This window comes from Dipodomys merriami, unplaced genomic scaffold (genome assembly GCF_024711535.1).
Source record: "Dipodomys merriami isolate MVZ:Mamm:240054 unplaced genomic scaffold, mDipMer1.0.p SCAF_3, whole genome shotgun sequence".
Classification (NCBI taxonomy): domain Eukaryota; kingdom Metazoa; phylum Chordata; class Mammalia; order Rodentia; family Heteromyidae; genus Dipodomys; species Dipodomys merriami.
This window is the reverse complement of record NW_027204492.1, coordinates 100,003,318-100,019,785: the sequence shown is the minus strand read 5'-3', so window position 1 is coordinate 100,019,785 and position 16,468 is coordinate 100,003,318. Positions and strand designations below refer to the sequence as shown.

General features: G+C 34.9%; 1 protein-coding gene across 9 annotated transcripts in view; it reads right to left on the bottom strand.

Annotated features, from left to right (window-relative positions):
• The window catches only part of Dmd (dystrophin), a 2,040,854-nt gene that overhangs the window by 773,666 nt on the left and 1,250,720 nt on the right, over nt 1-16,468 (bottom strand). For all 9 annotated transcript variants that reach the window (XM_070040660.1, XM_070040663.1, XM_070040664.1 and 6 more), the window contains 2 exons: nt 6,814-6,961; nt 4,086-4,235 (listed from right to left, as the gene is read on the bottom strand). In XM_070040660.1, the coding sequence (XP_069896761.1) occupies nt 4,086-4,235; nt 6,814-6,961 (298 nt within the window). The remainder of the gene's footprint in view (nt 1-4,085; nt 4,236-6,813; nt 6,962-16,468) is intronic.

Here is a 16,468-nt window from a genome sequence, read left to right as displayed (position 1 = left end):
TACATACTAGTGGAAAACAAGAGGAAGAATGGCTTCCTTGGAGAGATTTTCTTCTCAGAGAAATGGAAAAATGATTATATCTTCTACTACTTCCCTATTTTTATTCTTTTTCAAATCAGTGAAGAAAATCTAGCTAATTTTTACTTTGTAAGAATCTATAACATTGTAGCAAAACTACCTAGAAAAACCTAAATGCCAACTGCTCTGTGGTGTTAAGAATTGCTATGAGCCGGGTGTGGTGGAGTCTGCCTGTATTTCCAGCACTCAGGAGGCTGAGATAGTTGGATCCTCAGTTCATAGCCAGCCTGGGCTGCATTGCTATGACCTAAATCTCAAGGTGCCTTTCCACTCCTACTGTTGTTGGTTTTCATGTCTATCTGTATTAATTGTATGGTTAGAGAGTTTAGTTTTTCCTTTCTGACTACCTAGACTTAGAAAGATTAAGAACTGTTGAGTGTTTCACACAGGTCCAGATTGTGAAGAAAGAAGTATGAAAATCAAGGATTTCTCTTGGTTATAACTGAGAATCTATAGATTTTTTTCAGCCTCAGAACTTATAGGCCCCTGCTATTTACTTACTAGAAGTTCAGAGCCAGCTGCCATCTTAATCCAGTAAGCCGGCTAATCAAAATACCCTTCATGTGGACAAGCTTGCCCCTTCTTCTCCTCTGCTTTATCCACATGAAATGTGGGCTCTGGCTGCTAGCCCAGTGCTTGTGTGTCCAGCCAGATAGCCCAGTCAGAAGCCTAGCTCACCACCACCACTACCACACAGCAGACATATGAAACCCCTTTGCTTTACTTCTACGCAAAATCTTTTTGTTGTTTCCTGTGTCTTCTGTTTTCCACACAGTTTTTTGCCATAGATTGAGTCTTTCCTAAGGGAGAATCAAAGGGAGCCAGTATCCACTGCAAGTGATTCTTCTTGTCTTCTTTGGTGAAGCTGGATACTTCACATTCACCGTCCACCCAAGGGTGGCTTGGGTTGACATGGAGCTGTGGACAAAGTTTTGTTTACTATATAGGACACATGATAAGTGGCCTTAAACTGCTATTCTTTCTGGTATGATGAATCACAACAAACTGACCGTAAAGAATGCAGTGACTCTCATGCTGCAGTTCCTGTCCTTAGTGAAGCCGTACCTGAAGCTCTGTTCTGTCGGGGCTATGATGGACAGGTTGAATGAAAGGTACAAAGAAGGGCCATGCCCCGAAGTGCTTCCAGGTACAGGTCTGCTTCATTGCCATCGTGTGGCTGAGTGAGTTCGTCCATGCATGGGGAGACTCCACTCACGCTCTGCCTTTTCCATCAAGTTGACAGGTTTCCTATGCAAAGCTTGGTTGCTTAGCCTAGGCAAGTCCTAGCTGGGTCATGCCAACAACTAAGGTGGAGTGGTAGTGACTTGTCTTCATCCTGAACCTTGTTATCCCAGGATCATTTTTGAGTGGTTGGGGTTGGTGAGAGCTATCAGTCACCATGTCAGTCCACCCAGCATTCCCATGGTCTTTATGATCCCTCTCTGTCTAAAAGCAGTTAACGAGGAAAGGGAAGGAGAAGGAGCGGTGCTCAGGGAGAACTGACCCATGTTCTGTTGTTGGTTCATATATTTCCATTGACCAAGTTACTGTAAACTGGAATCCGCCAGGAGTGCTGTGATGATGCCTCTTTCCATTGTAATGGCCTAAATCTCGGGGCACTCGAGGCGCTTCCCGGAGGGCCGGCTCCCCCCCCTCCCCCGGCCCCGCAGGTCTCGGCCACCTTCGCGGAGCGCGGGGTCGGGAGGCCTCAACAACTCTTTAATGAAATTGTTTCAGCAAGAATTTTGTTCATGGTTTTCACATTTTACTATTTCAACATAATCCTTACATAAACATTTTGGAGCAAATACAGTTTGAATTTTCACTTTAACCTGGGGAATTGAGAGTTGTGGATACTGTGATAGAGGTGAACACAGGATAGGTAAGGTCACACAGCTAGTAGTAGGTGGACTCCACCATTGACAAACCTCTTCACTCATCACCATAGTAACTAGCTTTATCACCAACTCTATCGCCAGAATTGCCTATAATTTCAATAATTTGGAAAACTAGGACTTATATCCTTATAAACTTATAGTCTTGAAAGAGCAATTAATTTTGTAGTAATCACAATCAGGTTTCTTAGACAAGTTAATCTACTCAATTTCACTCCATTTTCCAAAAGGATGATGATGGTAAGGATGGTGATACAGCTGTTGAGAATATTAGCAGTAATCACAGTTATTAAGGACCGAGTTGGGCGCATCTCTGACCTCCTATTTGTTTTCATAGTGATTCTATATACATACTATCTTCTAAAGTAGATAATCATGAAAGACAAGGAAATAACTATAAAAAAATTATGATAGAACAACAGTTCTATTGGAGCAAATTGAAACATACTCAGGACAAGTCAAGCATGCTTTTGTTATAAACTTTAAATGACTATGCCCTTCCCCAAATTCTCAGCCACAGCCTATTCAGTAACTATAAATTAGAGATATGAATATTTATATTGCCAAGCCCTATAAAATTATGCATGTCCTTTAAATAATGCAAGGGTGGGATTTGATTATGATGTGCTTAGAACAGCATGTGATACATAGTCACACATTAGATAACTGTTGAATGGATGATTTAAATGATCTGATGGAATTATCAAGTACATAAAGGAAACATTCAGGATGACAGATTTCCAAATCTGTCAGACCAATAGATAAGTCAGCATCACTTCTTAAATATAGTATTTCACTAACTCTGAATTTTGTTACAAATACACTTCATAGGGAAGTATCATGAACACATCAAAATCCCAATGAAGACATCTGGTCCTTACTATCATCCTTAGCTAGAAGACTTACTTATAATCATTATTATCATACTGACTATTCATTTTATAGTATTTTCCAGTACTCCCCAAATACTAGTCAGCCTAACAACCCCACTAAAGATGTACTTTTTTTCATTAAAATTTCATATTGAGAACAAGATGAATGATCACTACTAGAGCTATTATTAATCACCATATTGTGATGGGAAGTTAATTGACTGGAGCAATATCCATTTTTTATCAAGCAGCAGAAAAGTCAAGCTTCATCTTTATTTAATTTCCCTTTTGTTCTCCATATTTATAGTAATGACTAATGATCACTGGCATTATGTGGTAAATATAACTGGTAAAAGATAAAACATTTATTTTCTTGAGGAAAATGAAAAGAATTTAGATATGGCTACTCACATACAATGGAAAATGATTTGGCTTAGGAACTGTGCTGCATTTTCATTTTAATAAGTTATTTTTTTACATTAGCATTTTTGGGGGTTGGTTGTGGGGCCTGAACTCTGGGCCTGGGTGCTGTCCCTCGCTCTTCAGCTCAAGGCTAGTGCTGTACCACTTGAGCCACAGCACCACTTCTTGCTTTTTCTGCTTATGTGGTGCTGAGGAATCGAACCCAGGGCCTCATGCATGTGAGGCAAGCATTCTACCACTGAGTCACCTTCTCAGCCCCAAACATGATCATTTTCTATAGTTTCATTTTCTTATATTTTTTATTAGTATCAATTAATCAGACAAGGGGGTTTCATTTGGACATATCAACATATGCATATATCTATCATTCTAATAATTTATAAGAATTTCAAGTAATTTCAGCACTAGTATAAAATTACTTATATTTTAACACTTAGCTGTATCATATTTATAAGTAATTCTGACTTGTGAAACTTGTTGAACCAGACCACCTTCACCTTGCTTAAACACTGCCAACATATACTGGATTACTGATTAATTATGCCATTACTTTTCCGTCTAATTCTATAGAAAAAATTTATGCCAAGAAATACTAGTATCTATTTTGGCATTTGGTCATTAATGTAAAGCCATCCACTATCACCATTTTCCCATCTAACAGGAAGCATAGAGCCAAACCAAATCTTCGGGTTATAAAACAAAGCAAAACAATAATCCATATACCAGCTTCTTCCCAATAAAGTACTCAGGAAACAAATCAAATCTAAACACTTGCAACATTTAACACATGTGACAGAGGAGATGGTTAATGTCTAACCTTTATCCACTGGAGATTTGTCTGTTTGAGCTTATTTTCAAGTTTATCTTGCTCTTCTGGGCTTATGGGAGCACTTACAAGTGCTGTTCCTCCAGTTTCATTTAATTGTTTTAGAATTCCCTGGCGCAGGGGCAACTCTTCCGCCAGTAACTGAAACAGACAAATGCAACAATGTTTAAAATGAATTACAGCACAATCCCAACTACCTTGTCTTCACCTTTATTGATTAGTTTATCAAAATGAAGCAATTTGACCAAGGCCCAGTGGTACCTCAAATATCAAATATCTCTGCAGAGCACAGAACTGATGGATTGAAACACCCACGGTCGAGTAGATAAACCTTCCTACACATGACCAGATTATTGTATCCCTCAGAGAAAAATGTTACCTACCATTAGGAGCGCTAAAACAACACCTGAAGTCTAGTTGTTTGGAGAAAAACATGATAGGAAATAGAACAATTTGAATAAATCTGTCATCCCCTCAAGTACAAGAGGGGATCTCACTGAGTGAGATGCTGTACTTTCCATTTACACAGTGACAAGCACTGGACAAAGGTCTTCAATTTAACCTAAGTATAACTCCATATTATAATCACTATTAGAGGCACTACCTATTATCTTTATTTTATTCAGAAGGAAACAAAGACAGCTACATGGCGTAAAACATGTGAGCAACAAACATAACCCTGATTCAAACTTGATATTTTCATTCTGGAATCCTTATGTTTAACCTTTTTTTTTTTTAACGTCTGTTCTAGGTCTTGAACTCAGGGCCTCATGCTTTTGTTTGGATTTTTAGCTCAAGAATGGCACTTTACCACTTGAGCTACTCTTCTGCTTCTGGGCTTTTGCACGATAAATGACTCACAGATTTATCTGCCTTGGCTGGCTTTAAAATCTGATATTCAGAGCCCAGCCTCTTGAGTAGCTACGATTACAGGTGTGAGCAACTGGAGCTGGCTATTTTTGACTTTCTCATCCCTGAATTTCTTTTCAGTTAGCATCAAATGTTTATGCTCTCTTTTAAGATATACAAAACCACTATGGTTTTACCATATTTTTTTATTATGAAAATACGATACAGGGGAGTTACAATTACATGGGCAACATAATGCCCATGTAATCCTCCTTTGTTTCCCTTTCCTATCCCTTCCCACCTCCCCCCCCCACACCTATATCCCCCCTTCCCCCCTCCCCGGTTTTACCATATTTTATTGAATTAGAACTGAATGTCTAAGAGAGTTGCCACTTGCCTCATGATTTTACCTAAATTTAGGTTCACTAAAACACAATTACATATCTCCACGGCTCCTTATTTATTCTAGCTACCTTTGAAATGTCACAAATGGCTAGGGGGTATAGAAATAGATAATGAGGAACATTTCTATTATCATAGAAATTTATAAAGGACAATGTTGGTCTAAATTTAATAAGATTAGAAAATCTGCCCATTCCTAAGAAGTGAATGCTGCTAAACATGTGTATAAAATGCATTATCAATTATATTGCTACATATGAAACAGTACATTAAAATGAACTTCCCGGAACAGATGAAGTTCATTTTTTCAAGGTGAGAACTATCTTCAGGTGGCTTGAAAACTTTTAATTCTTTTAGTTTCAAATGCCTAGTATAATGTTTAACATAATAAGTGCTCAGTATTTGTTTACTGAATTAAATAGTATTTTTACTTTAAACTTGATCCCCTGCTAGGGTGCAAATTTCTTGGTTCATAGACATAAATGTTTGTCTTAGATTTAATTTATATCCATAAGCCAACTGAATCACTGAGAAATAAGTAATTCTATTTTTCTGATTTCATAACCTTCCAAAATGAGGAGAGTCACAATCAGGTGGAAAATTTCATATGAAGATGAAATAAATAGCAGTTATAGATGCATATAATATTTGGCAGGTGATATGGGATAATAAAATATTAATTTCCTTTTCCCTTTCACCTTTTCTTCAACAATGAGAGTAACTCAGAGTTGTATTACTAAAACTAAATCCACAAAAATTAAAATTAATCCAAGTATACACATCAGTCAGGTGAAGTAATCAGTGATAAATAAGCATCACAGTAAGAATGAATGAAAAGTTACTTGAACAAGCTGGGTGTTGATTCAATCAGTATAGAAAGTAAATCAATGGCTTGGCCCTTGTGCACAACAAAACAGAAACAATGCCACCAGCAAATCCCAGGCTCTTAATCAGAGTGTGAAGTAGCATTATTGATTTGGTAGTTAAGATTTTCCCTAATAAATGAGATTGTTCTTTACACAGACTCTCCTCCAAATCTTTTGGTATGTAGCCTTAAACCAACTGAAAGAGTGATTCTCATTTAAATTTAGATTTTATGATTTCACACCCTGTTCTTCATGTTTTGAAGTTATTAGAAGATGTGGAATTGTCAAAGAAGTCTCAAACTGCTTTCAAAGTAGCTTAAAAAAAAACAACCATACATTGGCGTTTAAATGTATACATCTATCTATCTATCTATCTATCTATCTATCTATCTATCTATCTATCTATCTATCTATCTATCTATCTATCTATCTACTGCTTGGGAGCCATTGAGTTAAGATAAAATAAAGTTGTGCGAAACCATTTTAGTAAAGAACTATAAATAACATAAAGGCAGGCAATCGATGATTAAATACATTTTAAAAATAGATTTATATGCTCTTTATACAAGTAGGCCCTGGGGGATTTTAGAAAACAAAATTACCTTGACTTGTTCAAGCTTTTCTTTTAGCTGTTGCTCATTTCCAAGTTCAAGTGGAATACTAGTAATGTTATCGGCTTCTTCCAACCATAAAACAAATTCATTTAAATCTCTTTGAAATTCTGACAAGATATTCTTTTGTTCTTCTAGCCTGAAGAAAGAAGAATAAAATTGTTTTAAATGACATATTTCTCAAACTTTCATTTTTATTAAACCAAAAAGACATAGCAAGCATTTTTTTAAAAATCTAAAATATGTTAACATAACAGAAGTAATTTTAAGAAAATTCACTTGCTTTAAACAAAGTCATAATTCTGAAATGCCAGAGTTTCAAATAAAGAGTTGGTTTGAAAATTCTAACGTTATGTCATAATATATACTTTGTTATGAAGTGACATACTTTGTTAACATTAGAGCTGGTATTCTCTAGCTACACTATAGACTTTTTTTTTTCGGTCATGGGGCTTGAACTCTGGGACTGGGCGCTGTCCCTCAGCTCCTCAGCTCAAGGCGAGTGCTCTACCATGTGAGCTACAGCACCACTACTGGCTTTTTCTGCTTATGTGGTACTGAGGAATGGAACCCAGGGCCTCATGCATGCACGGCAAGCATTCTACCACTGAGCCACCTTCCCAGATTATATATATCGTGTTTCTTTGTTGTGAATGGCTGGTTTGCTTATGGTAATTTTTTTCCAGTCATGGGGCTTGAATGCAGGGTCTGGATGTTATCCCTGAGGTTTTTCACCCAAAGCTAGTGCTCTACCATTGTGCTACCGCTCCACTTCCTGTGGATCTCAGAGACTTTCCAGCCCGGGCTGGCTTTGGACTGAAATCCTCAGATCTCAGCTTCCACTTGGATTACACGCAGGAGCCACTAGTGCCCAGCCTTACTGTAGATACTTCTAGCCACATTTCTGGCCTGTACAGTTGCCAGTAGCAACTTCATTTCACACAAGTTATAAGAATAATTGTACTGATAGATTACCTAGTAGCCTACCCATGAGGGTGGCAAAATTGTCCCTGCTTGGAAACTATTACAGTTGCTAAGTATATAACATGAAAATTTATGTTTAGAAATGTTTAATTAAAACAAACTTTATGGAAAAATAAAGGAGAAAGTAAAAACAAGATTTTAAAATAAAAACACTAAATGATCACATGTGAAAATCTCTTCCAAATTATGACTCACAATCTATTTGAAGAAAGACATAAAGTGATTTATAATACCTAACATATGTTGGTCTAGTGGAAGTTTTTAATTATAAAAATGCATATACTGTATAGTATTCAATTAGCCATAAATCTATTCTTAAATGTTGGATAAGAAGATTTACAGCTAAACAAAATGGTTTTCACTTAAAATAATTTACTTTTTATTTTCTTGTCTTTTGGGAGCTGTATATCTGGTCTATGTAAGCTTTTAATGGAAGCATAATAAACATCTAGGAAATTGAACATATAAATGAACACTTAATGAAATCTTAAATATTTCACGTACAATGTGACTAGAGAAAGATGCACAATATTATCAGAAATCTCCTCTTGATTCCTTACATTCACTACCTTCAATCAACTTTGTTTATAAGCTAATGTTACTATATGGTATGCTTTCTTTTGTGTCTTGTTTCTTAAACAAAATAAGCATGCTGTATATCATTTTCATTTGATCATTCTCCTGGATGTAGAATATTCAATAGTTTAAATATATCACTATTGATAGATCTTTTTAAATTTCTGTATTTTAGCTGAGAACTGTAATAGCTTCAAGTGAACAAATGTTTATTAGGATCTTCCTATTTTCTGAGAAATCTGCAGGGCCATACAATCAAAGATGGGCGCACTACATATCTTGCTTTGAGAATTTCAGTACACACAAACAACACTGAAAACCAAGAATTGTGATTAGAATAAGAAGAAAACTTATTTTGGGGGCAGGGCTTGAAAGACATGCCAGAGAACATAGGGCGTCTGAGTCTTGACATCTGAAGAGATATCTCTGGGTTACAGAAATAAAACACAGCATGTTCAAAAGAAAACTTCGCAAGAGCTAAATTATCCCCACTCACCGTAACAAAATCTAGTTATTGGACTTCATTCATATTCAGTTTTCCTATTTGTTGAGAACATGTTCAAAACCTACTCTGGAATGTGATATTCTCTCCTCTGTCTATTTTCAACATAGGAGTAAGAGCTTTTCTTTGAAAACTCCTGTCAGATTTAAGTCACATATATGCAAAGCCTTCCATTGCCTCTCAAGTCAGTAAAAGCAAAAACCCCAACACACTTAGTACATTATAGCTTTCTATGAGGATCTAGATATGTGCTTTCTACTATAGTATCAGTATCATGTGTGACTACTGAGCACTTGCAGTGTAGCTGGTATGAACTGGAATGAGCTCAACTGTAAAATACATACCAGACATCACACAAAAGGGAGCATGATCTTTGTACCTTCTTTTCAACTTTACTGGGAACCCTAAAGTGCTGTAAAAAATGAAGACTACTTTTTAAACATTTCAATGAATGCAGAATGTTTAAAGTGAGAATCTCCTACTTATCATACATAGGTTGAAAGGAGAATATTGATAATATTGTTAATGTAATGCATTAAACAAATATACTAAAATTAATTTTACCTGTGCCTTTTAAAAACATGGCACCTGTAACAATTTCAATTATGAATGTGGGTCAACTGGTTTGGGCACTAAACAGAACATATAAGATCTGCTGGTCCTCAAAAAAATGTGATATATATTTCTCTCTCTCTCTCTCTCTCTCTCTCTCTCTCTCTCTCTCTCTCTCTCTCTATATATATATATATATATATATATATATATATATATTCTATGCCTCCATCACAAAGAACGACACAACCCCATTTGTTAGAAAATGGAAAGACTTGGAAAAAATTATATTAAGTGAAGTAAGCCAGGCCCAAAGAAACACAGGTCCCATGGTTTCCCTTATTTGCAATAACTAGTATACATCTAGGATTATCTTACCAAGTAGACAAGTAGAAAAGGTCAAAAGCTATGCACATATGACTATATAAGATGATGCTAAGCAAAATGAATCCCAAGATAGGAACACAAGAGTTTTTAATCTTTCTTGCTGTTGTTTCTAAGTTACTTAAAATGCACTATGTAATTTTTGCTTCTTTTGTAGGTTCTTCCCCCATGGTATAACCACTGTTTTCACTGTATTTGATGTCAGTGCCCTGCATCTTGTATAGACATTTTTCTAATTTGGGGAGAGGAAGGGAAATAACAAAATGCTGAAATAAGGATACAGGTTGACCCATGGTAACAATGAGATGTACAAGAAACTATGTTGAAAACAAACTTTACAGCTTGGGGGCGGGGAAAAGTTGAGGAGGTGGAGAGGGAAAGGATAGTAAGGGAAAAAGAAAGGAGTGGGTTACAGTGCTCGATAGGAAATGTACTCTACTTTAGAAGTGTAACTGTAACCCCTCTTTACAGTATCTTTAAAATAAAATATATATATTAAAAAAATAAAAAAAGATCTGTGGATCTCCTCTCTTCTGACATCTCATTCTCATTTTTAATTTCTTTTGTCTGTGTTTTTTTGAGAACCACTGGCCTCCTTGCTGTGCTCTTTAAATACATTAAATTAAATCCCTAATTCTCAGCTTTTGCTTTGGGATTTTCTTTACATAGAAACTTGTTCCCTAAAATATCAAACCTGGTTAGCCCTTCAAATCCTCCAAATCTCCCCCGAAACACTTACATTCTTTCTTCTTGTATTTGTATATCTTTTTTGTGGGGGAGGGGGGTTCTGTCTATCTTTTTAATTCCTAAAATTCTCATGCTCTTTGACTTGGTTGTTGTAATGTAATATCTGTCTTTTACAGATGAAATTAAGCTTCCTGATAGGAAGAATTTGAGTGTCTAATTTATTGCTCTAATATTTGCTCCAGACGTAATGTCTGGTGTAGTATAGCTGAGCAAGAAACACACGTTGCCTTAATGAATGTGTTCATCATACTTTTCACTCTTGGATGCATTTCTGTTCTTAAAGAATCTTTCCAATACTTTGAAATATGAATTATAAAACATGGTTTAATTTACCCTCCTAATGTACACTACAGTATTTCAGTTAAAGACATCCTCAGTCACAGAACATGTTGTATCATTATTTTGGGTACCAGAGAGAGGGAGGGTAGAGGTGGGTGGGGAGTACTGCTTATTAATATGTTACTTACAATTGGATATTTTATTTTACTAAGAGATTTGTTTTAGATTTATTTATATTTTGTGTTAGCCTAACAGTACAATATATTAAAATTTTACTGGTCTATTGCTAAATCACCTTCACATTTCTAGTTGGAATATCCTATACCATTTTTCAAAAATTATTTTTATTGGCTTTAAGTAGTTGTACAAGGGGTTTCATTTCAACAAGTCAGTTCGTGAGGAAACTACAACTTGATCAATGTCTTCCCTTTCATCATTCTCCCTGATCTCTCCCAACCCCACGCATTCCCACAAATTTCCTAGTTCCACTTCACATACGTGCACTGAATATTAGAATTATATTCTCTCTTCTTCTCTCCATACTTCTACCCTTCACCCTTTGAACATCCCAAGCCAAGAGCAGATTCTTGGCATTTATTTTGTTGAACTGGACCTTTCAGGTGGAGGACATTAAAAACTGGTGCTAGGAGGGCTAATGTTAGTGTTGCTTCTTTGTAGACTTTATTGGAAAGCAGCTGGTTCCACTTGTTGGCAGCTTGTTTTAGAATATGGGAGAGCAATGTTTTTCTTTGTTTTCTCGAAGAGGAAATATTCTAAACAAATATGTTTTATTTGAGATGATGATGTAGCATTTTTCAAATATTCTAAGCTGATTCAATTCCTGAGGTTTAGATTTTAAATATTTGTATGTTCCTTTTTGTAAGTTTTGGTCTATATTACCAGTTGACACTACATCATCTTGTATAGTAGTCTAAATTCTTTATTTAAAGGAAACTTTGCTGAAATATGATGTTTGTAAAACTTAAGTAAACTGGCAAATCTTCTTTCAAGTTTTAGTTTTTATTTACAAATATGCAAGTTTGGGGAAGAGAAGTCCCAGAACTCAAAAGCAAACAAAAACTTTAATGAGCAGAGAAGCACAGTATCAAATTGAAATAAGAACAAGCCCTGATTCTTGAATAAAATTCTAAAAGCAAACATTTCCACACTTCCAATATGTCCCAAATTAGTTACTTGCATATTTTATTTCTTGGAATATTCATCCAGGAGAAAGATGGTAATATATTTATTTTAATTGAGATTTATACATTTAATTGAGATAAACTACAAATATTGTGTATTCTCTTCACTTAATATCATATTGTATTTCCCAAGGTCATTAATTACTCTGAAAATGGATATTTATGATCTGAGTAATAAGCTGTATATGAGTACAGCATGTTTGAACATTCCTCTATTCTTAGACACTTAGTTTGATTCCATTTTTTATGATAATAAATAGCTACATCAACCATATTTGTTTATACATTTTGGCTCATATGTCTGTTAAATTCCTTGGAAAAGAAGAAATGCAAGAATACTAAGGATTCAGTTAACACTGTTAAATTTCTTTGTAATGCTGATATTAAGAATACTTGCAACAATGAGAAGTACAAGTTGTCATGTCGAAAACGAACTTTACAACTTTGGTGGGGGGGGAGGATTGGGTGGGGGTGTAGGGGGAGGCTGGGAAGGGGAAACAAAGGAGGAGGTAACAATGCTTGATAAGAAATGTACTCATTATCTTGCCCATGTAATTGTAACCCCTCTGTACAGTATTTTCACAATAAAAAATATAAAAAAGAATACTTATAAACTCCTACCAGTGGATTAAAAAGAATAGACTTATCACACTTGCACCTCTACTGAGCACTCTATATTCCATTTTATTGGGACTTGGACTCAGAGCCTCATGCTCTTACTTGGCTTGCTTTCCATGACTCCAGCCCTGATTTTTGCTTGTGTTTTGGAGTTGGAGTCTAGCAGACTTTCCTGTCAGGGTGAACTTCAAACTTCAATCTTCGAATCTCAACCTCTTGATTAGCTACAATTATAGTCATAAACCACAGGCACCTAGTGCCTTTATGTTCCTGATAAAATTTTAAAAAATTGACATGGGTATTTTTATAGTTTTTATTCCTAAGAATGCTGGAAAATGACATATGTGCAATTTACATTTTAAGTTTTTATTGTCAGAGTCTGCTATGTCTGTTGCCCAGTTTATCTGGACTTTGGTTTGTACAAGTACATTTCAAACTATGTACAAAAATGTAAATATTTAGAATATTTTTCTAGGCTTCCTTTGATTTTTAGTTTGGTTTGGGATTGCATATTTTTCTAAATAAATATGTCAAACAGTTTATTCTTTTGTCATTTTATTCACTAATGCTATTCCTAAAATTATGTGTATTCTATAATTGCATTGACAACTTTATTTTGGATCCTTTTACATTCATTAAAAAATTCACTAAAAATGTAATACACCTTCAATTTCTATCAAGTCAAATATCTGACCTCAAATGCCTTTTCAGAAATTTATATTTTTTTACGCTGTACATCTATTAATTACTGATTTGTCCCACTTTCTGCATTTTTAAAAATTTTCATGAGGTTCTGTTTGTTATTCCATTGTAGACTTTTGTGATACTAATACACTACTAGTCTTTAAAGATTTAAGTATATTGAGTTTTTTGTTAAATTAACCCTTTCTCCAATCTCAGCTATTCAAACTTATATAACGCATCATTTGGTCAAATTATTAAATAAATCTCAATGAGGAATTCAATTGGGATTTCATTAAATAAATTAATTTGTGAAGAATTATTAACTTCATAATTCTGCCAAATTGTCTATGATTGGGATACAGAATATTTGGAACTCATTCATACACTGCAAATAATTAAGTGCATTTTATAATTAACCTTCAGCATCAATTTGAAAGCCAGCTACTTGCAGATAATTTTATGGCCATTAAGTACAAACTAACATAGAACATTCATAAGAATTCCCAGGTGGAAAAGTATCATCTCTTAAAAAAGCACACACTTTGGTTACAGTCTTTGCTCTAATCTTTCTTTTTACACAAAGCAAAAGACTTTCCTCAGGGTTTAAATTTTCTCAAAAGTCAAGAATCTTTTAAAGCATGATAAATATTTGGTGGTTTTTTGTCTAGATTTTTTTCACTATATTTTGAAATCTAAGAAAGATGGTGCCAAAATTTCACTGGGACCTTGTTATAATCTGCTTTTCCAAGTGCATGTGTTTTCAGAAATTTCAAAAGCCTCGATTTAAAGTTTTTGAAGATGCAATTTATGAATTCATTATTTATTATGAGTTCATGTATTCTGATGATTGCAGAAAAGCAAAGGAACACACTATTTCCAAGCTTGTCTCTTGACAGAACAGTTTAAACTTGCTTTATATGGGCATTCATCACATGAAGTGTTATTTCTTTGTTTACCTACTTGCTTAATGCTTATGGTAGAATTTATTCAGGCATGTGGTCGTAATAATAATGAATGGGATATTTAACATTACCCATCTGCAATTAAGTGCTAAATATTTTACTTTTAGAGGTATTTCAATACATTTAGCCCTTTCTTTTTAGAGAGTGGCTTCTGGTTGAAATATTGACTTGGCTACCGTGTACACTATAAATGGTCCTAATGCAAGAATATGATGGTGAGATATTTGCATAATCAGAAAGGAAGAATTATCCATGTGTTGTTAAATTCAATGAAGTCAACATTAACTCTTTTTTTCTTCCCATGACTAGGCATGGAACTTAAACAGTAACTCTTAATGACCAGCTCCACATGAAGTAAGAATACTGTCAAATTACTAGGCATGATTACAGTGGGAAGAGAAATTACACAGGGTGTCAGGGAAAGCACTAGATATTTTCATGTTTGAATCTCTTTTAACACAACCTTCTGTATTGCCTATGTAAATGCTCTTCACAAGGAAGCTAAATCTCAGGCAATTACCATATGTACAAATAAAAGAGGACACTTCAACCTGTTTTCCAAATGAGAAGTTCATCGCCAGCTTCTTTGGTCAACTTTAACATAGAATCTTTAGAACACATCGATCGAATCAACACCTTTATACTTATCAAACTTAAGTGAGAATGACTGTAGTACTTTAAAATTATGTAATACAAATGGTAATGGCAATTAGAAACATTACATTCCTTCATTTGTATTTCATACAAAATTGTGTGAAACATTGGACATTTTTATACTAATTATGAATTAATCACCAAACTCAGCCCTCCAGAAGGTATTATTGTCAATTGCACTGATTTTTCCTGAGTTACACTATTTCTGAATCCACATGTAATGTTCTATTATGAACTTTATTGGAAGCCACATGCACATGATTACATAATTCAAAACATGTTCTGTTATGTGAAGATGTTTCTCTTTTTTCTTCTGTGCCATATGTCCATAAGCCATACAACATAACCATTTACTGAGTTGTTTTGGAGAGTATTCTTTCCAAATCTTGATCAACATAGCATCCAACTCTTAAAATTGTGATGTCGTATGACCAAAGTTAATGCTTATAACAAATTTGCTTTCAGTTTTTAAGATTCTTGCTGCTCCATGATTTCATTTATATAAGCCACAAAATAAGCATTGCTTTAATATGCCAGACAGCCAAATATCTTTCCCAGACAGAATTTTGTTGTTATGAGCAACATAAAGTAAGCAAGGATCTTGTTATTTGAGAAATTTTAGAAGAATTCAAATGTGAGGTGACACTCGTGGGTCACCCTCTTGTTTAAGAGGGTTATTTATTAAAAAGGGTTATTTAAGAGGGTTTATTTCCTCTTATTTTTAGAAAAACTAATAACTTCCCCAGATTATTACCCTATGGGACATTCTCAGAGTCAGACATCAAGCCTTAACTCCAGTTAAACCAACATGCTTCCCATAGTTGGTTAGTACTTGGGTCACAGAATTATAACTTTGTTCATTTTTTCCTAAAGTTCATGCCTCATAAAATAAATTGTTACTCAAATGGATAACATACCAAGGCTTCTCAGTAATTTATATAAGAAATTTATTGGTACCATATCCATACATACAGAGGAGGATGAGACAAAGACTGTAGCTTAGTAGTGAGAGCACGTAAACAGAAAAGTACAAACCTAAATACTGCTGACTCTCTGCTGAATGGATGAATTTAGGTAAGTTATTTAACCTTTATAGGTTTTGTTTTTATATTTTAATACCGAGACAGTAAACAACTCCTATGCTTGTGAGGACCGTCTTGTTCTCCAAACCCCAAGTTTTAGCTTAAGTCATTGCCACCAGCTTTAGACAAATGGTAGAGAAACTAAAAGGAGCCACATAAATGGGGACATGGATACTGAGCTTCCTATTTTGAACTCAGAATATAGCCGAAGCTTATACACTTATCCACATAAAAATATTTATAAAGCATGGCATGAGTATGCAGTGGGGGACTAGCTGAAGTTGAACTTTTTGTTGTGCTACGGAACAGGTCTATTTTTCTCTTCTGCCAATTTGCCTTGCTAATTATTTTCCTTTAAGAACACAATTAGAAACTTAATGTCAATCTGGTAGTAACTGTGCTATTTCATGTTGAAGCAGA